Source organism: Artemia franciscana, chromosome 3 (genome assembly GCF_032884065.1).
Source record: "Artemia franciscana chromosome 3, ASM3288406v1, whole genome shotgun sequence".
Classification (NCBI taxonomy): domain Eukaryota; kingdom Metazoa; phylum Arthropoda; class Branchiopoda; order Anostraca; family Artemiidae; genus Artemia; species Artemia franciscana.
The window spans coordinates 20,037,140-20,061,037 of record NC_088865.1 but is presented as its reverse complement, the minus strand read 5'-3'; the positions used below and the strand labels follow the sequence as shown (position 1 = coordinate 20,061,037).

The 23,898-nt window shown below is 33.4% G+C and overlaps 1 protein-coding gene across 1 annotated transcript; it reads right to left on the bottom strand.

Moving 5' to 3' along the window:
* Positions 1–1,419: 1,419 nt before the first annotated feature.
* Positions 1,420–17,222, bottom strand: LOC136024988 (zinc finger protein 227-like). Its single transcript, XM_065700599.1, has 4 exons — positions 17,129–17,222; positions 8,490–8,567; positions 4,819–4,983; positions 1,420–3,747 (listed from the first exon to the last, which is right to left on the bottom strand). The coding sequence occupies exons 1-4, from the start codon at positions 17,190–17,192 to the stop codon at positions 2,783–2,785; spliced, it is 1,272 nt and encodes a 423-aa protein (XP_065556671.1). The 5' UTR covers positions 17,193–17,222; the 3' UTR covers positions 1,420–2,782.
* Between the last annotated feature and the right edge of the window lie 6,676 nt (positions 17,223–23,898).

Here is a 23,898-nt window from a genome sequence, read left to right as displayed (position 1 = left end):
AGCAAATATTAATCACTACTGTTCACAAGATGATGATGAAATTGCTAAAAGAGACGAAATATACGAAAAACAATTGAAGGAAAAAAATTGATGTATTAGAAAAGTCTTTCTTTTCTTCAGTAATCAGAACATTTAGTATTTTTTTATGTGTTTTTTTAGAAAGTGTTCCATCTTTGTAAAACTTAGCCATAGTTAACTGAAAGAGTGAATAAATTCTTCCTTTTGAGCCATAATGCAAGGAAAATTCAGGAACATTAAGTATTAATTTCTATTTTGTGTATTTTTTTTAGAAACTGAGAGGATATGAACTGGTTTGTCGGGGGAGTATTAGTCGGGGGTAATGCCTATATTAGTCGGGGGGATGTCTATATTAGATGGGGGTAATGTCCATATTAGTCGGGGGTATCTTAATTAGCCAGAGGTAATGTCTATATTAGTCGTATTAGTCGGGGTTATGTCTATATTGGTTGGTGGTAATGTCTATAATAGTCGGGGGGTAATGTCTATATTAGTTTCGGCGACTAAAATTGCAAAAGAAACTAAAGATATGAAAAAACACTGAAAAGAATCTAATTTGATGTATTATTAATTCGTTGTGACAACAATACGAAAAAACATGCAACGTACGAAAAAACTACGAACTAAACATACAACAAACTACAACATACAACAACGAACTAAACATAAGAAAAAAGATTGCGAGAATAATAGCAACAAACAAATGAGGCTACAGCTTATGATACAATAATTTTCCTACGCTCCTCAATGTACTTTCTGCTTCCTGTGAAAGTAGCTAAAATCAGAGAAGTATTTCTACACACATCACATATGACAGGCTTTTCACCTGTATGCAGTCATTAATGTGTGTTAAAACTGCAAGCTTCCAAAAAACACTTTTCACACACATAAAGCATTTAATTGGCTACTCACCTGTATACACTCTTTGGTGCCAGTTCAAACTGCCCAGTTAGGGAAAGCATATTTTACATACTTCACATTTAAATGAATTATCATCTTTAATCATTCTTTGGTGCTGAGAAAAGGTTTTGTCACAAACATTACAGTTAACCAGTTTTTCAACCATATGCCTTATTTTATACGTTTTCAATTTGCAGCGTGAGAAAAGGTCTTGTCATATACATTATATTTAAATGGTTTATCAACGGTATGCAGTCTTTGATGAGTAATCAAACTGAAAAGTTGCAAAAAACACTTCTAGAAAACATCACACTTAAACGGTTTTTCAACCGTATGCATTCTTTTATGCGAGTTCAAATTTTGTGACAGAGAAACGTCTGGTCACATCACATTTAAGCGGTTTCACACCCATATGCATTCTTCGATGAGTGTTCAAATTATATGCATGGAAAAGGTCTTGTCACGTAGATCACATTTAAACAGTTTGTCACCTGTATGCAGGTGCATGTTTAATATAGGCGCTTGAGAAAACATTTTGTCCCAACCATCACACTTGAACGGTTCTCACCCCTATGAATTCTTTGATGTATCTTCAAGTTTGTAGTATGAGAAAACATCTTGTCACATATATCACATTTAAACAGTTTTTCACCTGTTTTTGTCAGAGAAAAAAAAACTGCAAAGTTGCATAAACTTGCATAAAACCTTTTCTTCAGCAGGAAGTTTGAACAAACACCAAAAGAATGCATGTGAAACTAAATTTTCAATATTAGGTTCAAGTTTTTAGATTGAAAAATGCAATGAAAATCTGTTGAAAAACGGGAATGTTCCTATTCCTAAGAGAGATTCATCATTCCCCAATAAAAGTCGAAGAAAAACCATACTTTTCACTCAATGAACGATGAATGGAATAAATAATAACGTGAATGTCCGAAATCTAGTTAATGTCAGCATCCACTGGTGAGTGTCCAAAATTCCATTTTCTCTGCTTGGATTCTATTAACTTTCCGATTCAGTGTTTTTACTCTTATGCAAGCTTTGATGATAAAAGTTTAAGTTGGGCTAGGTTAGATTAAGTTGGGTTAGGTTAAATTAGGTTATAAATCTCAGGAACGGTTTAAAAACCTAACCAAACCTAACCTGTCACCATCAAACCTTGCATAAAACTGCATAAAACCTAACCCAACTTAATCTAACCTAGCCAAACTTTAACTTTGAGAAAACGCTTAAACGCTTGAGAAAACGTTTTGTCCCAGGCATCACACTTAAACGATTTCACACCCGTATGAATTATTTGATGCATCTTCAAGATTGTAGCATGAGAAAACATCTTGTGACACACATCGCATTTAAACAGTTTTTCACCCGTATGCATTCTTTGGTGTTTGTTCAAACTTCCTGCTGAATAAAAGGTTTGGACACAAAAACCACACTTAAACGATTTCTCACCCTTATGCATTCTTTGATGGGTGTTCAAATTATTTGCGTGAGAAAAGGTCTTGTCACACAGATCACATTTAAACAGCTTTTAACCTTTATGCACTCTTTGGTGAATGTTCAAAACATGCGCGTGAGAAAAAGCTTTGTCACAAACATCACACTTAAACGGTTTCTCACCCTTATGCATTCTTTGATGGGTGTTCAGATTATTTGCGTGAGAAAAGGTCTTGTCGCATAGATCACATTTAAACCGTTTTTAACCTTTATGCACTCTTTGGTGAATGTTCAAAACATGCGCGTGAGAAAAAGCTTTGTCACAAACATCACACTTAAACGGTTTCTCACCCTTATGCATTCTTTGATGGGTGTTCAAATTATTTGCATGAGAAAAGGTCTTGTCACATAGATCACATTTGAACGATTTTTAACCTTTATGCACTCTTTGGTGAATGTTCAAAACATGCGCGTGAGAAAAAGCTTTGTCACAAACAACACACTTAAACGGTTTCTCACCTGTATGAATTCTTTGGTGTATTTTCAAGTTTGTAGCGTGAGAAAACATTTTGTCACATACTTCACATTTAAACGGTTTCTCACCCGTATGAATTCTTTGATGTGTGTTCAAAATTGCAGCGCGAGAAAACGTCTTGTCACATACATCGCATTTAAACGGTTTCTCACCTGAATGCACTCTTTGGTGTTGGTTCAAATTGCCCTGTTCAGAAAAGCGTTTTTTACATACATCGCATTTAAACGGTTTGTCACCGGTATGAACTCTTTGATGTGTGTTCAAACTTGCAAGTTGAGAAAACGTCTTGTCACATACATCGCATTTAAAGGGTTTCTCACCGGTATGGACTCTTTGGTGCCTGTTCAAAGAACCCCGTTCAGAAAAGCATTTTTTACATGAATCGCATTGAAAAGGCTTCTCACCTGTATGCACTCTTAGGTGATTGTTAAAAGTATATGCCCGAGAAAAGGTCTTGTCACACACATCACATTTAAACAGTTTCTCACCCGTATGCGTTCTTTGAGGGGTGCTCAAGTGTGCTGCTAGAGAAAAGGTTTGGTCCAAAACATCACAATTAAACGGTTTCTCACTCGTATGCACTCTTTGATGGATGTTAAAATTATATGCATGAGAAAATATCTTGTCAAATACCTCACATTTATATGTTTTTTTCTTTTTATAACTTCTTTGGTATCTTTCCAGTTGTTTATACTTTTCACTTTGCGGGCAATCTTTCAAACCAGTTTTCTGATCTAAACTTTTTCCTTCAGATTCTGATTCACGTGCATCTGAGAAACCACTCAAAGATGGATTCTTCGAAACAATTGGTGACTTACTTCCCTGTATGTGTAGTCCAGACACGTGTGGTGAAAAGTGACCTAAAATTTATAAGTCTATAGAGTTAAAAAAAAACGAATAAAACACCTTTCTATATGTTTTAAAAGTTTACAAAGTTTAAAAAAAAAACGTATATATTTCAAAATGTTTTAACAGCTAATTTTATTTTCGATCCCTCTTCTCTCCCTCGAGGTAATACTAACATTATCTTTCAAAATTATTTATTCTAATGTAACAAAAGAAGGAAAATGAAACCTAAAACGATCAAAAAGTATACCAAGGGGTAAATCAAGCAATAAGTGAAGGATAGTAAATATTATACCAAATACAATGAATTATTGTAACTAAAATAGGAATAACTAATAGAATATGCCTCATAAGTTGAAGATAATTTTTTGGGGTAGCTGCAAAGCTTTGGATTAAAAAAAAAGAAAATTACGTTATCCTCAGGTCTTACAAATACCAGTTCAAAAAAGAATAAATCCTTTTAATAAACAGTGAAAAAAATGACAAAAAAAAATCCAGAAATTTCGGTCACACATTCAGTGACACCGTCATTCGCAAATGTCCGGCATTCTTTTTTGTCATTGTTTACACTGTTTATTAAAAAGGATTTATCCCTATTTGAACTATGATTTGTACAATCTGAGGAAAACGTAACTTTAGTCGTATTATTAAATACAATCGCACTCGCTATGTTCTTCTAGCTATAAAAGTAGTTCTGTCTAGCTTCTAAGCGGTTCAGCTCATAACAGCCAATTTTCTGCTTATTTCAAATTAAACTTTACATCAAAATAATAGACAGACTTATCTCGTAATTTTTGCAGAAAAATAAAAACTATAAAAATGAACTGTATAACCTATATAGATATGCAGTTTTAAGGCTTATTATCAAGATTACTGACAAATAATAAAACCTACCAAACCACCGTCAAATAAAAATTTAAAAATGTCAATGAAAAACTACAAAAACGGTTTGGCAAAAATTTGCACATTAGAATAAGATAGAACAAAAGTTCCATCTTAAGATTACGTCCCTGTGTCCTATTTCAGTCCAATAGAATATAAGCCAATGCATTTCAATCAACAAAATCACAATGTTGAAGACATACCTTCATAGTAAGAACTTTTGGATTCCTGGGTGTCGCATTCAAATTTACATGGTCCTGATATGCTAGGTAAATTGATCAACTGAACATCTTCACGTTTTGGTGACAAAAGATGATTTGGAAAATGAAAGAGCTTCTCGCTGTCAACTGGTAAAACATCTTCAACTTCTATAACAAAATTCAAATTAAACAAACACGTGTAAAATTTAACATTAAAGCTTACTAGGCAAACATGACTGCATATATATATATATATATATATATATATATATATATATATATATATATATATATATATATATATATATATATATATATATAATATATATATATATACTACTACTACTACTACTACTACTGCTTCTAATAACTCACCGCAGCACCAAGCCACCTGAGGCCAACACTGCTACGCACGCTCCTCCTCCAACCCAATCTTTTCAAGGCCTCTCTCTTTAAACCCTACCAGGAAGTTCCTATTTCCTTTAAATCTTTATTTATGACATCTTTCCACCCCAGACAAGGACGACCTGCTTTCCGTTTAACCACAGACGGATGGCCAAAAAGGACCATCTTCGGCAATCTGTCATCCTTCATCCACAGAACGTGGCCTTTCATTATAGCCCTAAAAAGCAGGATTGAACCACGTTTTTCGTATAACTTACTGTTTGAAATACGGTCAATCAGCCGGGTATCCAGAACAATCCGTAGGCAATTTCTCTGGAAAACATCTAGTAAATTTTCATCCGCTTTTCGGAGTGCCCATGCTTCAGAGCCATATTTGACCACTGTCATCACTGTAGCTTCCGATATTCTAATATTGGTTTGCAGACTTAACTTCCTATTCTTCCAAACTTTTTTTTAACTGTGAAAAAAAAATACCCCGAGCTTTGGCTATTCTACTTTTAACATCTTCACTGCTCCCACCGTCTTCACTAATAATACTGCCTATACGAGTGAAACTGCCCACCTGATCAATCTTTTCGTTACCCAACGTCACCTTTTCGTTTTCACTAATTCCTAGCCTTAGTGCCTTAGCCTTTGTAACATTAATTTTCAAACCTATTCTAGCACCCTGAACTCGCAAAACCTCTAAAAATTCATTCATTTCGCTTACACTTTCATCTAATATGCCTAAATCATGAGCATAATCTAAGTCCAGGAGAGTTTATTCTTCCCCATTTGATTCCGTGGTCTCCAATTGCCTTTCCTGTGCTTCTTAAGACTTTATAAGTCCATCAAAATGATCTATATAAAGGGGATAGAACTCAACCCTATTTAACTCCTGATTTAATACAAAACCAGCTGCTAACCTCATTTCTCACCTTAACCGTAGCAGTATTATTCCCGTACATAGCACAAATCACTTTCATCTATTTCTCTGGTATACCATATAAGCATAAGACCTTTGCTAAAGCTCATCTATCAACAGAATCAAACGCTCGCTCACAATCTATAAAACTGAGCGCCAAAGGTGTTTGACAACGAAGGGACTTCTCAATTATTAACCTAAGAGTGAAAATTTGGTCTACACACCCTCTACCTTTTCTAAAACCGCACTGTTCTTCTCTTAAAATTTTGTCAACAGCATCTCTCAGTCTAAAATTATCATATTACTAAGTAATTGGCTGCCTACAGAGAATAGACTAATGCCTCGATAATTATGACACTCACTCTTGTCACCTTTGTTATACAGTGATTTAACTAAGGTTTTCCTAAAATCATTAGGTACTTCCCCTTGTTCAAAAATCACTACTCCCTCTCAATTTAAATCAGGATTGACTACTCCCTCTCAATTTATTAACATACCACTTTATATTTTACTATTATGCTGTCTAGCTGCCTCTTCTAGATCCTTGGCAATTTTATCCATGGTCTCCACTTCACACCTCCTTAGTTCATGTTTTAATGTTCATATATATATATATATATATATATATATATATATATATATATATATATATATATATATATATATATATATATATATATATATATATATATATATATATATATATATATATATATATATATATATATATATATATATATATATATATATATATATATATATATATATATATATATATATATAATATATATATATATATATATATACATATATATATATATATATATATATATATATATATATATATATATATATATATATATATATATATATATATATATATATATATATATATATATATATATATATATATATATATATATATATATGAATGTGACTGTTAATGAATTTCGTTGAATGTTTCTGATTTTCTTTTGCTTTGTAAAAACTAGATTTAAAAGCGAATATATATATATATATATATATATATATATATATATATATATATATATATATATATATATATATATATATATATATATATATATATATATATATATATATATATATATATATATATATATATATATATATATATAGATATTTATATACATATTTATATTTATATATATATATATTATATATATATAATATATAATATAATATATATATAATATATAATATATAATATATATATAATATAGGCAACACATTTGGGTGTTGCCTCTGAATTATTTGTCTATATTATTTTTTCTATGGTTTGGTAAATGACGACTTATACTTATTGACGACATGACTGCCTGTCCATGGATTATTCTTTATGGTTGATTGTGTGTGGCTATGCTGTTTGACCTATGTGATTGTGTGGATGAGTAGGGTTGAGGCCTCATTCAAGTGCTGGTCTATATTAATCACTAATTTAGGAAAACAGTCTTCCTTTTCTCCTTCTGTCTCCTTTTTTTTTTTTTTTTTTTTTTTTTTTTTTTTTTTTTTTTTTTTTTTTTTTTTTTTTTTTTTTTTTTTTTTTTTTTTTTTTTTTTTGTGTTTGTGCTGTAGCATTGGTGATTTCTCTTTTCATGATATATATATATATATAATATATATACATATATATATATATATAAATATATATATATATATATATATATATATATATATATATATATATATATATATATATATATATATTCGCTTTTAAATCTAGTTTTTACAAAGCAAAAGAAAATCAGAAACATTCAACGAAATTCACTAACAGTTAACAGAGAGTGAATTAAAACTTGAAATTCATAACAAAAAAAAATACACAACATAGAAAAAGTTGCTGGATAAGTGTAATTAAGGATAAAGTACTGAATAAAAAAAAGTTAACATTTTATAGCTTAACAATCACACAAACAGAAAATTAAAAGTTAAAAATACCAATCAATCAGAGTTTTCTGCATTAGTTCCCAAAACATAAAATACAAAATATAGTTTCCCAAAGTTTAACAGCTGAATCCAACTAACTTTAATCCTTTTTTACATGTCCCAAAACTACCCCGCTTTTCTGCGACAGGCAGAAAATTGCTCTACTGGATGATTACTTGTCTTACCAAACATAGAAATTAAAGCTAATAAATTGAATTTAAATGTGTTTGGCATCATAAAGAAGCCACTCTTATCACCCTTAAGCTCTTAATTGTTAGATCCGAGTACATATACAGTTGCATTTTTTTTTTCCTTAAAACCAATTAATGAGCATGGAGGAAAAAAATGAATACTTATTTTCTAGAGCAAAGCAGCTTTTATTTTATTCTCTAAGAGAAAATTTAACTGTACAACTTACCATTTTTAATGAAAGAATCCTCAGAAACCATGAAGGGATCGGTCATTTTCGGAGTTTGTGGCAAGTCCATAAAAGATCCTGGAATAGAGTTGATGATATTTATAAGATATATAATACTATCATCAAACACCACATATTTTAGTCCGGAGAGAGCTAAATACAAAAGATATTAGGACTGATGACTAAAAATGACTTTTAACCACTACAGAGCAGATTTTAAACAGTTTGTGGTGATGAACTGTAGTAAGGAGTGACCCTGCTCAATAGTAACTAAGATTCTAAAAAACAGAATTTTGATATCAGTAGTTACATCAAAAGGATTGCATTTTAATGCTGATTTTAAATATATAAGTTTCATCAAGTTTAGTTTTACCGAACAAAAGTTAAGAGCCTGAGAAAATTCGCCTTACTTTAGAAAATAGGGGGAAACGCCCCCTAAAAGTCACAGAATCTTAACCAAAATCATACCATCAGATTCAGTGTATCAGAGAACCCTATTGTAGAAGTTTCAAGCTCCTATCTACAAAAATGTGGAATTTTGTATTTTTTGCCACAAGACAGATTACGGATGTTTTTCGTTTTTTTTTCAGGGCTGATCGCATCGACCCAGTGGTCCTAGAATGTCGCGAGAGGGCTCATTCCAACGGAGATTAAAACTTCTAGTGTCCTTTTTAAGTGAACACAAAAATTGGAGGGCACCTAGGCCCCCTCCCACGCTCAGTGTTTTCCCAAAGTCACCAGATCAAAACTCTAGGATAGCTATTTTATTCAGCATAGTTGAAAAACTTAATAACTATGTTTGTGGGGACGACTTACTTCCCCAAAGTCCCCGTGGGAGGGGCTGCAAGTTACAAACTTTGACCAGTGTTTACATATAGTAATGGTTATTGGGAAATGTACCAACATTTTCAAGGGATTTTTTGGTTTGGGGGGAGGGAGGATTGAGGGGAGGGGGTTATGAGGGAGGATCTTTCCATGGAGGAACTTGTCATGGGGGAAGTGAATTTCCATGAAGAGGCCAGAGGATCTTCTAGCATTTAAAAAAAATATGAAAAGTTTTTTCAACTGAAAGTAAGTAGCAGCATTAAAACCAAAAAATAGAAGAAGACTAGGCCTCCTCCCACTCATTTTTTTTTCAAAATCGTCCGATCCAAACTATGAGAAAGTCATTTAGCCAAAAAAAAAAATAACATACAAATTTCGTTTTAATTATTCATGTGCGGAGAGCCGAAATAAAAGCATCCATTAATTCAAAAACGTTCAGAATTTAAATAAAAAAAAAAACAAGTTTTTTTTAACAGAAAGTAAGGACCGACTTCAAAACTTAAACCGAACAGAAATTACTCCGTATATGAAAAACGAACAGAATTACTACCTCCTTAACGCCCAGCTCTTTAAGCCAAAGTTTTTTACTGTTTTAAAAAGTAGAGTTGAGAGAAAGAGTCAAACTTTTTAAAAAGAGTTTTTTACTGTTTTAAAAGTAGGGTTGAAAGAGTCAAACTCTAGCGTAAAGAGCGGGCGTTGAGGAGGGAACAGCCCCTTTCATATACGGAGTAATTTCTGTTCGTTTTAAGTTTTAACGTCGCTCCTTACTTTCAGTGAAAAAAAATAGTTTTTTTTTATTTAATTATCTTAAAACAGATAAAAGAAAAGGCTCAAATTCAAATCTAAAGTGAAACTCAAGAAATTTAAAAAATATTTCTAGAAAAATAAGTCTTTTCATACAGGCTATACTAAAATGTAACAACATTTGCCCTTAAATAATACTGAAAAATTAATTGATTGTTTAATTAAGTATGACGATTTTCCTGGGACCCACTCATGCCAAGTTCAAATATGAATAGAAATTTGAAAATGCTCCAAGAAAAGATTTATTATAATAAATATCTAAGGAAAGTGTATCTTATAACCGTTAAAATGGCAAGGTGGGGAACTACTTATTTCTGTGGCAGTTACAGAGAATTCAACTATTACTTTTTTTAATATAATCATGATTCTAATAATGAGCAAGGTCCCCTAAGGTGGAGTCCACCTCCAAAAAATGTTTTAGTTGCTAACTGAGCATAAAAACAGGACTTTTGAATAAAAGGAATTCAGCTAGTTGGTAATTCCAAGCATTTTAATTGCTGATTGAGCATTAAAAAATTTCAAAAGCACTTTTAAGCACAACAAACTCAGTTAGTTGGTAAGTTTCGAGTGTTTTAGTCACCAAATGAATATCAGAAAAATTAATAAAAGCCCTTTTGAGCATAACAAACCAACTGTTTTAATTAATAACTGAGTGTTAAAAAATTTAATAAAGCACTTTTGAGTACAACAAACTTAGCTAGTTGGTAAATTCCAAGTGTTTTAGTTGCTGACTGAGTATCAAAAAATGCAATGCCTCAGTCCTCATGTATGCCTTTTTGTGAAAAGTTAAAACAGCACAATGAAGAGGAATCTAGCAACAAACTGCTTCAGTTACAAACTCCTCATCCCAGATCTCTTACAACTATTTTTTAATGACCACTAGTCTTAACACTGTCTGACAATTGTTCTTCCTAAAACATTACCATACTTGATTGAAGTGGAAATGGGTCCAGATATAATAAGTGCTACTGGCTGCTTTGTTTTAGGTGTTCATACTGCTGGCAATTTGCATAAGAACATGGAAAACAGTGACGTTAATGGCTAACCATCTTCCAAGTAAACACTCTAATCAAGATATTTTCTTTAAAAAATTGAAGAAATACATATACTCTATTCATTTGCTGTTTAACACTAGAAATGAACATTATGGGAAATACAAAAGAATGCAAAAAACAAACCCCAGCTGCAGGCTGTATGGCAGCCTTTAGACAACCCATGGGAGACACACAACTCTAAAGCCAAGCCAATACTTCTACTATTTTAAAATATTACCAGCCACCTTAATCTCATTGATGGTGTTGTTTGTAAATACAACACCATCTTAGTCCTTAGTTAACAAGATTTTAAATTTCAAAATTATTTCAACAGAAAAAACACAAGGGTTTTCTACACAGCTTCTGTTATGTACTGCAAAATATTCAAAACAAAAGCTTCAAGTAAAAACAAGATCAGAAGTTTGGTATATAAAACTTTTAGATTATTGGAATTGCATTCTTGAAAGCTAATACAACTGATAGTTTCATAAACAGACTGGACAAATTCTTGAAAGAACAGTTTTATACACATGGCCATTAGACAACTATCACAAAACTACTGGAGTTGGGAATCCCTGTTGACATGATCCTCCTTGATTTTTCAAAAGCATTCGACAAAGTTTGTCATAGGAGACTTGAGCTTAAGCTACAATCTATTGGTTTGGAGGAAAAAATTCTTAAATGGATTCTGGATTTCTTGAGGAATTGTGTTCAGCATGTAAGACTGTTTGATGCAGATGGCAATCCTATTCTATCCTCCTCTCAGAATGTTATCAGTGGGGTTCCACAGGGTAGTGTTCTTGGCCCCACCATGTTCAATATTTTCATAAATGAAGCTCCTCTAGCGCTTAAAAGCAGGATGACGTTATAAGCTGATGATTCCAAGGTAATTGGTCCAGCTAGCACTCTTGAAGATACTTCCCAATTTCAAAATGACCTTGATCTCCTTAGCGTGTGGGCAAAATCTTGGCTACTCACTTTCAATGTGTCAAAATGTCATGTTTTACACTTTGGGCACAAGAATATCAATACAACTTACTCTCTTTACGGTCAGCTCCTTTCTCCAGTGTTGGAAGAACGTGACCTAGGAGTAATTGTTGACAATGATCTTAAATTTAGCACTAATGCAAAGAAGGCATCAGCATCAGCTAGCTCATCACTAGGGCTCATAAAAAGGACAATTTCCTCCCATTCTCCTAAAATTCTGAGCCTTTTGTATAAAGGACTTGTTTGGCCAAGGCTTGAGACAGGCATGATCCTTGCATCCTCCTTTTTCAAAAAAGATGTTAAAATTCTTGAAGATGTCCAGAGAAGAGCCACTAAGATGGTGAGTGGACTGCATGAGCTCCCTTACCCTACAAGGCTATGCAAGCTGAAACTCCCAACTCTGGTTTATAGAAGAAGACGGGGTGATGCCATTCTGGTTCATAAACTTATTAATTCTAAGGCAGTTCCTGGTCTTCTTCCTCTGGCGTCTCAGGATTCTTGTACAAGGGGACATAACTTGAAGTTATTCAGGCATTTCTCCTCAAAGTGGCGACGCGCCCATTTTCTTACCAACCGTGTTGCCAACCTCTGGAACAAATTACTGCCAGATACCATTGCTGCCCAGACCACAGACAGCTTTAAGAACCATCTTGACAACGAATGGTCAAAAAAAAGAATGGAAGTATAACTGGGAAGCACTTGAATCAGCAACATGAAACCACTAGTCAAGTGTATGTATTCAACTATGTGTCATGTGTTATCACCTCTAGAGTTTCTACAAGGAAAAATCTTTATATTGCTATAAGCTGCAATTTAAGGTACTTTTAAGGTAATCACAAACTAACTCTACAATGATAACAAAATAGAGCACAAAAACATGAAAATTTGCAAAAGGCACTGGATCCTGCAAGTTACCCCAATGAAACAAAACCTAAGGATCACAATCAGCAGAAAGGAACCCTTATTTTGCTGATTAAAACATTGGAGACATTTTCATGTTAGACTACTGAAAAATGAACAAAATTGAAAATACCAGTGTTGGTGTATTTGTTTCAAAACTTACAGAGGATCTAGCTTGATACTTCACAAAGACTGCTTCATTCTTCAAGTTTGTTCCTATTGATGCTTTACACTGGTATAATTTGACTTACATTGTTGTTCTCTTGCCAAACCCTTATCTTTCAAAACAAACTTGAGTATCTTTAAAAAAGATTGAGATCATGGCTTTAAATTCAGAGGATACCTAGATTAGTTAGTGAAATTATGATGTGAAACTTTTATTTCCTCATCATAAGGGATCAGGAAGCTATAGACAAATTCAAAAAGCTCTCTCAAGCCTGGGTTCTTTCTTTAACTTTTATTTATTTGTTAAAAGAAAAAAAGTTTTTAATATAAAAAGAAAAGAGGAGTCAACCTATCTTAACAAGCCAATCTAAAACTTTTTAGTTTATATCAAAGACTACAAAAACATGGGAAACCACATGATTCTTCTAAAAAGATGACCAAAAAACTACCAGATTAGAACAACTATATTTCTTACATTATGTAAATTGTGATGTTTAAAGCTATATTGGCAAAATTATACACACACACCTCCTTACAAAAGTCCCAGATATAACCCTGGGCTATATACAAAACTAAAAAAAAATACAAGTAATCAAATTTCCACCATATAATATGTATTATGTTCTAACAAGCAAATTTGCATTTTTTTTCGACAGTTCTGTTGAATATTCCGGATACCTTGTGCTTCTACTTCAATAATGTTCTCATTCAACCTAATTGGAAATTGACATAATTATTTTTGAGATGTATAATTGCAAAAATCTCCCTACATTGAACATTACCATTTCTGGTATATTTGTTGGTAGATATATAGTAAAGACATAAAATATGATCGTAATGTTAAACACTTTGTTTCTTAAATTCATGAAAGAGATAAATAGAGTGTCAAGGTGAATTATTAGATTTTCTAGAAACCTATACGCACCAATAGGCAAAGCAGAAAAACATAGAAGAATATAGAAAGAATGATAAAAAGGAGATTAACTCAAACATTTAAAACATCCACTCAATACCCCTAACTGTCCTCAGGGCCTTTTAGCAAGTCAGTAATATGGTTGCAGAAAAGGCAGAAATGCTACCACTGGTCCTTTAGAATTAGGCATGTAAGAAAACAAAGTTGTACTGCCTGTAATCAGATGCCTCTAATAATGTACTGTAGACAGTAATCTACAAAACAATAAATCAAAACCAAAAATTGATCTGGTTTGTCAGATTTTGATGCTAGCTTTTTTAATGATTGCTTTAGTTTTCAAATAATTAATAGTTCACTTAAGCAAAACACCTGATTCAAGAAACTCCTTTCTCTCTTGAATCAGCATCTAGGTAACTTCCATGCAGGACCAGCAAATTCCTGAAATTCCTTCCAGACATAGAAAAAAATTGTCATTGGCAGGATTCTGTACATCCTAGTACAGTAAAATTCTAGTTAATTGACTTCTTGCTATCTCAGAAAGAGTTTAGGTTAGGAAAATAAAACTTTCAGGGATGGGTCTACAGGCTAAAGTATGTACTAGGAAGGTATTTTAAAGTACCCACCTCCACTCCTTCTCCCTCTAGATGGCCTTGAAATTTGCCTACATGACAGGTCTATACCTATTAAAATTTTGACAAAACAACATTTTACCTTAATTTTCAATTACTAGTTGCTTTTTCTCTGCCTTTAGTTCTGAAAATGTGATTCCTGTTATTTGAGTAGAATTTTGAGCCATATCAATGTTTTTTTCAAAATTTAGGAAATGAATTTGCATATCTTTAAAACCTTATAAAATGGAATTGGGCAAAGTTATGAAGCTGAAAACAATTTTGTTGTACTTCAATAAAGCAGATCTATTTTGCAAGGCTTCACTTTAATAACACATATTTTAAAGGTCATCAAAGGTCAGGGCTTCAAAACACCTGGGACATACTTTAGTCTGTAGATTCATCCCTGAAAGTTTCATTCTTCTAACCTAAACCCTTTCTCAGATAGCAAGAAGTCAATTAACTAGAATTTTACCCCTAGAACATCTAGGTTCTAGATTCTGCACATCTAGGTTCTATAAATCAGGCTTTAGTAAAATATATTTTTCCTAATTTTTTAACTCTAGATTTTTTAAATAGTAAAATTCTAGTTTATTGACTTCTTGCTATCTCAGAAAGGGGTTAGGTTAGTAAAATGAAACTTTCAGGGATGAATCTACAGACTAAATTATGTCCCAGGAGGATAATTTGAATTACCTACCTCTGCTCCTTCTCCCTCTAGAGGGCCCTGACCTTTGATGACTTTTGAAAATATGTGTGTTATAAACTATGTCCCTGTCCTGGGAAGGTATTTTAAAGTACCTACCACTACTCCTTCTCCTCTAGAGGGCTCTGACCTTTGATAACCTTTAAAAATATGTGTTATTAAAGTGAAGCCTTGCAAAATAGATCTTTTGCTTGAATGAAGTACAACAAAATTGTTTTCAGCTTCATAACTTTGCTCAATCTTAATATAAGGTTTTAATGCTATGCAAATACATTTCCTAAATTTTGAAAAAAAAACAAAAAAAATGTTGATATGGAAAAGAATTCTACTCAAATAACAGGAATTGCATTTTTCACAACTAAAGGCAGGGAAAAAGCAAATGGTAACTGAAAATTAAGATAAAATGTTGTTTTGTCAAAATTTCATTGGTATAGACCTGTTGTATAGGTGAATTTCAGGGCCCTCTAGAGGGAGAAGGAGTGGAGGTGGGTACTTTAAAATACCTTCCTGGGATATACTTTAGCCTGTAAATCTGTCCCTGAAAGTTTCATTTTCCTAACCTAACCTCTTTCCAAGATATCAAGAAGTCACTAAACTCAAATTTCACCCTATAAATTAAGCACTAGTAAAAATAAGGGTAAAATTCTAGTTTCGCCACTTTTTTCTATCCTAGAAAGGGGTTAGGTTAGGAAACTGAAACTTTTGGGGATGGGTCTACAGGCTAAAGTATGTCCCAGGAATACATTTTGAAGTAACTACTGCCACTCCTTCTCCTTCTAGAGGGCCCCAGCCTTCAATGCCCTTTATAAATCTTGGAGTTATAAAAGTGAAACCTAGCAAAATAAATTGTCTGCTTAAATGAAGCACAAAGAACTGTTTTCAGCTTCACAACTTTGCTAAGTCCCAATTAATGAGGTCTCAAAGATCCACAAATATAGTTCCTAAATTTAGAAAAAAAAATACTGATACTGATATGGCTTAAAATTTCAACATAAACAGCAACAATTGCATTTTTCAGAACTAAAACCACAGAAAAGGAAACTAATAACTGGAAATTAAGGTAAAATTTAGTTTTGTCAAAGTCTAAATAGACCTATCAAGTAGGCCTAGTCAAATTCCTAACACTTAGAGGTCAGAAGAGGGTTAATATGGAAGCTTGGCAATACCTTCCAAGAGTATGTTTTTTGCCCCCAATTCATTACTATAACTTTCATTTCCCTAGCCTAATCCTTTTCCAAGATTGCAAAAAGTAGCTAAACTAGAATTCACCAACATAAGACTTTTTATCAGAGGTAGGCCTAGCTAATCTGTGACTTAACCATAGGAGAAATTCAGACAGGCCCTAGGGTTGTAAGTGCTAAGGCCTAAGCCAGGAAGGAACATGACGTTTTATATCTTCAAAAAGACAGCAGAATTTTGTTTAAAGTAAATGAAAATTGTAGTCTTGGTTGAATTAGGAAAAGTGAGCAGAAAACTAAACTGAAACTAGGTTTTTCAACTCCCAGCCTCAAATTTCTCATTCATGCATAACTGAAATAGGCCTAGCCCAACCAATAGATAAACTTATCTTTAGAATTCAGTTGGGAATCAAAACATAGACCTAACATTCAGTTCTGTCAGAGATCAGAAGTATGCTTCACCTTGGATATATCCAAAAAAAATCAGATTTCTTTCCTTCTTCCATAAATAACGATTACCTTTTCTTAATGCATGAATGCTATCTAGCCTCAAAGGTATTGACCATGTTTCCATTCTTATCATTCGAAAATTTCGAAAAAACAGTATATTTATAAATATGTTTTTTTCTAGGATTGCACCTCTCTGAATAGCCGGACTTAAGCAAATCAAAATCGCTAATATTAATTCTATAAACCTACGCACTCAAAAAAATTTTGCCCGATACAAAGGGTACTTTTGGAAATAAACAAGATAGCTTCTGAACTATAAATAGAGTGTAAAAAAATGAATGAATGTAAAAAGAAGGATATAACTATTATAATAACAACCATATAATGATCATTAACCGTTATTAAATTATGGATATATGTCATCTACACAGTTTAATGCACATAGTGTCTTTTGGGTTAGTTAACATCTATCATAATATTCCCTGAAAGTTTCAACATAAAACCAATACTCATTTCCAATATGAATATAGGTTATACCATCTATACCCTTTTGAAAACCTGAATATACCAAGTATCTTTTGCTTTAGTGCGATTTTATCTCATCATCCTCTAATAGTTTCAATTTAAATCCCTTAGCATTTTTGAGATGCTTCAAGTCTGCTATTTTGACCAGTTGGATGGACATAGTCTTTTAACTGAGATTAAATGAAATAAAACAAGCTTTTTTTAAACTGCAATTAAAGACCAGCATTAAAACATAAAACGAACAGAAATTATTCAGTATGAGAAAGGGGTTTTCCCCCTCTTCGACGCCTCACTCTTTACCCTAAAGATTGACTTTTTTTCACAACTCTACTTTTTAAAACAATAAAAAATTTACCGTAAAGAGCTGAGCGTTGAGGAGGGGACAACTGCTTTCATATATGGAATAATTTCTGTTCGTTTAAGTTTTAATGTCGCTCCTTACTTGCAGTTAAAAAAAACGTTTTTTATTTAGTTTCTGAACCTTTTTGAATTAATGCATATTTTGATTTCGGCTCACCGCACATAAATAATTAAAACCGAATTTGCATTTTAATTGTTTTGACTAAATGGCTTTCTTATAGTTTTGATCGAATGATTTTAATAAGAAAAAGGGGGGAGAGGAAGCCTAGTTGCGCTCCAATTCTTGGTTACTGAAAAAGGCAATTAGAACTTTTTTATACAAACGTTCTTATAAGCAATAAATATACGTAACTTACGAAATTTAACTCAAGTAACGAACTTCTATATTTGTATATTTTTATTACGTATATAAGGGGTTTTCCTTCGTCAATACCTCGCTCTTTACACTAAAGGTTGAATTTTGTCCCAATTCATTAAAAATGATCCCTGAATCACAAAGGCCATAGAATAAATAGTTAAAATTACTAAAACTTCTTTAGCGAAAAGAGCCAGGTATTGAGAAGGAGACGACCCCTTATATACGTAATAATATCTGTCCGTTTTAAGTTTTAATGCTGCTTCTTACTTCCAGTTGAAAAAAAAAAATATTTATATTCTCATTGTGTTTTTAAATAATGCTATAAAATCCTGCACCCCTTCATGGAAATTCTCTTCCCTCATGATAAATTCCTCCATGGAAGGATCCTCCCACGCAGGCCCTTCAACACAAACCCACCCTCCACCCCAACAGGAAAAAGTCCCCCTAAAAACGTCTCTACCCTGAAAACGTCGTTAGCTTTGGGGGGAAAATGAGCGTGGGATGGGGCAGAGGTGCTCTCCAGTTTTTTTCAGTTAAAAAGGGCACAAGAACTTTTCATTCTCATTAGTATGAGCCCTCTTGCAACATTCTAGGACCACTGGGTCGATACAATCACCCTTGGAAAAAAAACACGCATCCGTGATCTGTCTTCTGGCAAAAAATACGAAATTCCACATTATTGTGGATAGGAGCTTGAACATTGTACAATAGGGTTCTCTAATACGCTGAATCTGAGGGTGTGATTTGTTAAGATTCTAGGATTTTCAGGAGGTGATTCCCCCTATTTTCTAAAATAAGTCACATATTCTATGTAACATTTGAAAGGTAAGATTAAACTTGATGAAACTTGTATATTTAAAATTGGCACTCTTTAAAACTCTTCGAAATTTCCAACTTAATGACCTCAATCATTCCTAAAATATATTTGATAAGCCCTTTTGCAACAGCAAGTGGACACTTTTGATTAAGTTCAAAAGTAGTGGTAGCAGGAGTCGTAGTTACAAATAATGGCAGATGCAGTCAAAAGCATTAAAAGTTACAAGCAGTTGCAGTTACAAGCAGATGCAGTTGCAATTACTTGTAGTCATAAATTGTTGCACTTGCAAGTAGTTATAGTTTACAAGTAATCAAAGCTGTAGATATCAATGCTCACAGTGGCAGCCACAAGAAATGGTAGTCACAAATAATAATAGAAAAAAAATCAAATTGTGATTACAGGTGGTCACAACTGTTCACAATTGCAAGTAGTCACTCTTATAATTCAAAGTACTATATTCCCAAGAAGTTATAGTAACAGTTTCTACTAGTTGCAGTTGCAACAGGAATAGCAGCCAAAGAATTTCAAGTAAAACCCTTGCCCATTTAAAAAATACTGTTGACTTGGCATTTTGACCATCTGGCTCCACATAGCATCATTTGATTCAGTTCAATGTCCCCCCCATACAATTCAAAATGAGGTCTTTTAGACCAATCCAGCATTAAATATTCCTCCCTTTTTTAATTAGGAATCCTATATGTAAATAATGGTAAAACTAAAAAATTTACCATTAGCCCTTACTCAGAACTTGCATTTAAAGAGCTAAAATAAACTTAAAGTAGTGCCTTAAAATACCATTTTTTCTAAGGAATTGTATAAGTTTTTCGTTGGCTGGCCCAAGAACCCCAGTCAGCCTCCCTCCACAATTAATTTTTGAGTACCCCACTGATCCAAGGTTCAAAGTTCAATCGGGTTTAATTAAAAAAAAAAGAAGAAATAACTAAACTTAAAGGAAAATGTTCTGTGACAAAAACTCACGTTGAGACCCATAAATTCTGATACATTCTGTTCCCATAAATTCTGTTTTCCAACTCAATTTTTTTGGGGGGGGCTTTTTGATGGCATGAAGCCATTTATGGCATAACTGCTGATCGTATAGTCTTAGCCATATACATTCTAATCCATGAACTATGATAAATGAAAAAATTTGCTTTCTGGTATGACAATTGCTATGCCCAAAACAAAATTGGATTCTGTTTAGGGAACTTTTTTGCATCGTGAATCAGAGTTGGGGATCCAACATCATCAGCATGAAGCAACTGTATGTAATGGAAAACCATAAGCAAATGGTGCAGAAAGCACGACAGGAGCTAGTAAAAGCTTCACATCACCCTCATGGGCTGGAAAAAATGGTGTGCAGCTTTGATATACAGAAAGTACTTCTGCTGCCCATTATTCCGAAAATCCAGGAGTCACGCTTCACTAGCCATATAGTGGTCTTTAATGAGACGTTTGCTCCCTTAAAATCAGGAAGAAGTGTGCCAAAGATTGCGTATTGCATAGTGTGGCATAAAGCCATCTACGGTGGAATTGCTGATCGTGCGGTCTCAGCCATATATAGTCTAATCCCTGAGCTACGAGAAGCAAAAGAATGTGCCTTTTGAAGCCTTAAAAGGCAAATAATTGTCTTTTTTGGCCTAAGAGAAACAAAAAATTGGATTCTGTTTAGTGAATTTGTTTGCACTGTGAATCAAAGCTGGGGACCCAGCACTATCAGCTTAACATACCTTGCCAAGGGTTATACACTTATGACCGTAGACGCTATACATTGATGAATCGGAAAGAAGATAAAAAATCAGGCTGGTGTCGAGGATCTGAAGGATTTAGTAACCCTGATTTTGTATGCCTTGAAAAAGTTCATCTTTCAGTGTTTCAAAGAGATTTTGCAATTATTTTGTTCATCGTATTTTACTTTTGTATAATTCGAAGTTTTTTCAAGAAGTTATGCCAACAATTGAGTTGCTTATTTTTTTGTGTTATTTGAATTAAAACAATTACATTATTTGAAATCCTGTAGTAAAAAAAGAAAAAAGAGGCTTTCAAAGTACTTCGATAAAACGATGGTCTTTAGGAAATTAGATACCAAAAGCAGGTTGAAATACATTTAATACAACAGAACGGAAGATACAAATATTGCTTCTAAATCATTCCAACATCAACTACAACAAGCCCTGCAAAATTAAACTTCGCATACCAGGTCGCTCCTAAAATATTGCTGATACGCCTTCTTGACAACCAGCATGCAAAAGGCATGTCGTGATTCATGTCAACTCCTCCCTCAACAATCCCTGAAAGTTTCACTTTCAAACACTTAGCCATAGTTGTAATAGTAGTCACAGTTGTAGTAGTAAGTGTACTAAGTGTTGAAATAGTTGTGGTATTGACACTATTAGCTCTAGCACTAGTAGCAGCAATCGCATTAACGTGTTGTTATTTGGTCAGTTACCCAGAATTAATTTGGTCATACCCAGAACTAAGGCGTAGAAGTTTCAACTTAAGATAATTAGCCATTGCCATAACACTGCCGATTAGGCATTTTGAAAACCAGTGAACCCGTAGTGTGTTTCGAATTAACTGAACTTCTCCCTAAACTACTACTACTACCACTAACAACTGACCGCGGCACAAAATCCCCTTAGGCCAACACAGCTACGCACACTGTTCTTCCATCCCAATCTATTCCAAGCCTCCCTTTATATCTTCTCATGTATTTTAATAAGTTAAAAAACCCTCTCATGAAACCCTGTAAGTTCAAACTTGATACGGTAAGCCATTCCAAAATATTTCTGATACGGCTAATTGATAATCTGTATTCACATACTCTGTTCTGATTTAGTTCAGGTCTCCTCTCTACATTTGCTAGAATAGAATAGTTGTAGTGGCAGTGGCAGTAATGCTAGTAGTAGTTGTTGTAATGCTAGTAATCTAGTTGTAGAAGTACTAGTAATATTGTTGAAATATTGAATTTTATTCAATTGATATACCCCCTGACCCAAATCGTGAAGTTCCAACTGCCAACGTACAAGTATGTTCTGATTAAGTTGAAATTTTCACCTTCCTACATGTTGCATTTTGGCCAGTCGGACTTCTCCACCTAATGCCCGAGAAGTTTCAAATCGATACGGCTAGTTTATCCAAAGACATTGCTGATACACCGTTTAGACAATCAGTTTGCAAATAATATGTCAGTGTTTAGTTCAACTTTCCGCTAAACATTTCCTCAGATTCTCATTTCAGTACCCTCAATCTTGGTAGCACTCTTTACAGATATTGCGGTTACAGTTTTGGTAGCTGTAGCAGTAGTGATCATCCCCTTTTTCATTTCGTGAAAGTTCTTAACTAATATACTCATTCATTCCTGAGTTATGCCCTTTTTGACAACCCTTATGCGCATAAGCTATTTTGATTTAATTTAAAAACTGTTGAATGTGTTTTGATTTAGTACCCCTCAGCATTTTCTGAAAGGTTCAGCTGAATAAGCTTCGTCTTTTTGAAAACAAAAGGTTGAACAACGACCATTCACAAAAACAAATACAAGATGTAAACAATGGGCAAATCGCTTTCAACTATCTTGAACAAAATTACAATTTCAAAATTTTTATAGGATGTGTTGGGGGAATTTATGGGCGTCCAAGGGTGGCTGGTTGCCCTCCAATTACTTTTTACTCTTTAAAAAGGACACTGGAACTTTCAATTTTACGCTTAACGACCATGTGGTCGTTAAGTTGGATACCCAAAACAATCCTTAAGCAATTTTTACGGAAACATCTAATAAACAATTCTCTGTTTTTTTTAGAACACCCACGCTTCTGAACCATACTTGACCACTGTCATCATTATAGATTCTAACATTTTAATCTTAGTTCGCAGACTTATCTTCCTATTATTCTCAACTGTTTTCCACTGTGAAAATCACCCTTGGTCTTGGCTATTCTATTTTCATTCGCACGCAGGTATTACTACCTAGGTAAAGTAGACTGTCAATTTGATCGATACCTATCGTTATCCAATACTCTAACCCATAGTAACTGAAATATTCCGTGTTTTTCCTTCCCTACAGCTAGCAAGACAGTGGAACATCATAGAGAGCCATTGAAGGTCTCATTTCAAAGAAAACTGCTATATTTACATTCTTTTGTAATTAAAATAAACTTTCATTAAGGATTCGCATGACGTACAAAATATACATACAAAAAATGTTTTTCTTTTACCCGTTGCTTCAATCCTTCCATGCTTCTACAAAGGATTTGCATGACATCATAAGTACAAAAAAATCATTTGCCTTTCTTTTCAGTTACTATTGGCTAGAGTTTGGTCTTTACTGTTATTTTTTATAATGTTTATTCTTAAAATAGTAAAAGAGACGAAAAAGTTATTTGTTCGCCAATTCTACAATTGTACATTTGTTGAATTCTACATTTGTTGAATGCACTTCATAATATTCAGACATAGAGATTGCTTAAAATAGATAATCGTTGGATTGGGATTTTATATCTTTTTCCAGAATTCGATATCAGAATTAATATAAAAGAAAATCAGGGTTGCAGCAGTAGCTAGTAACGTAGTAAGAGACAATCAGGTCCCTTAGTAAAAAAAACATCATGGTTGAAGCGGTAGGTGTAACCTATGAAAAGACGAACGACAGCCCATAGTAACAAAAAGTTAAAAAGTATTGTTTTGGAAAAAGCTGCCAAATGAGGTAAAATTGTCATCTGAAAGAAATTCAGGAAGGGTAACTATTATTTCGGTTCTGTGTTGCAACAAGTACTCCAAATTTTT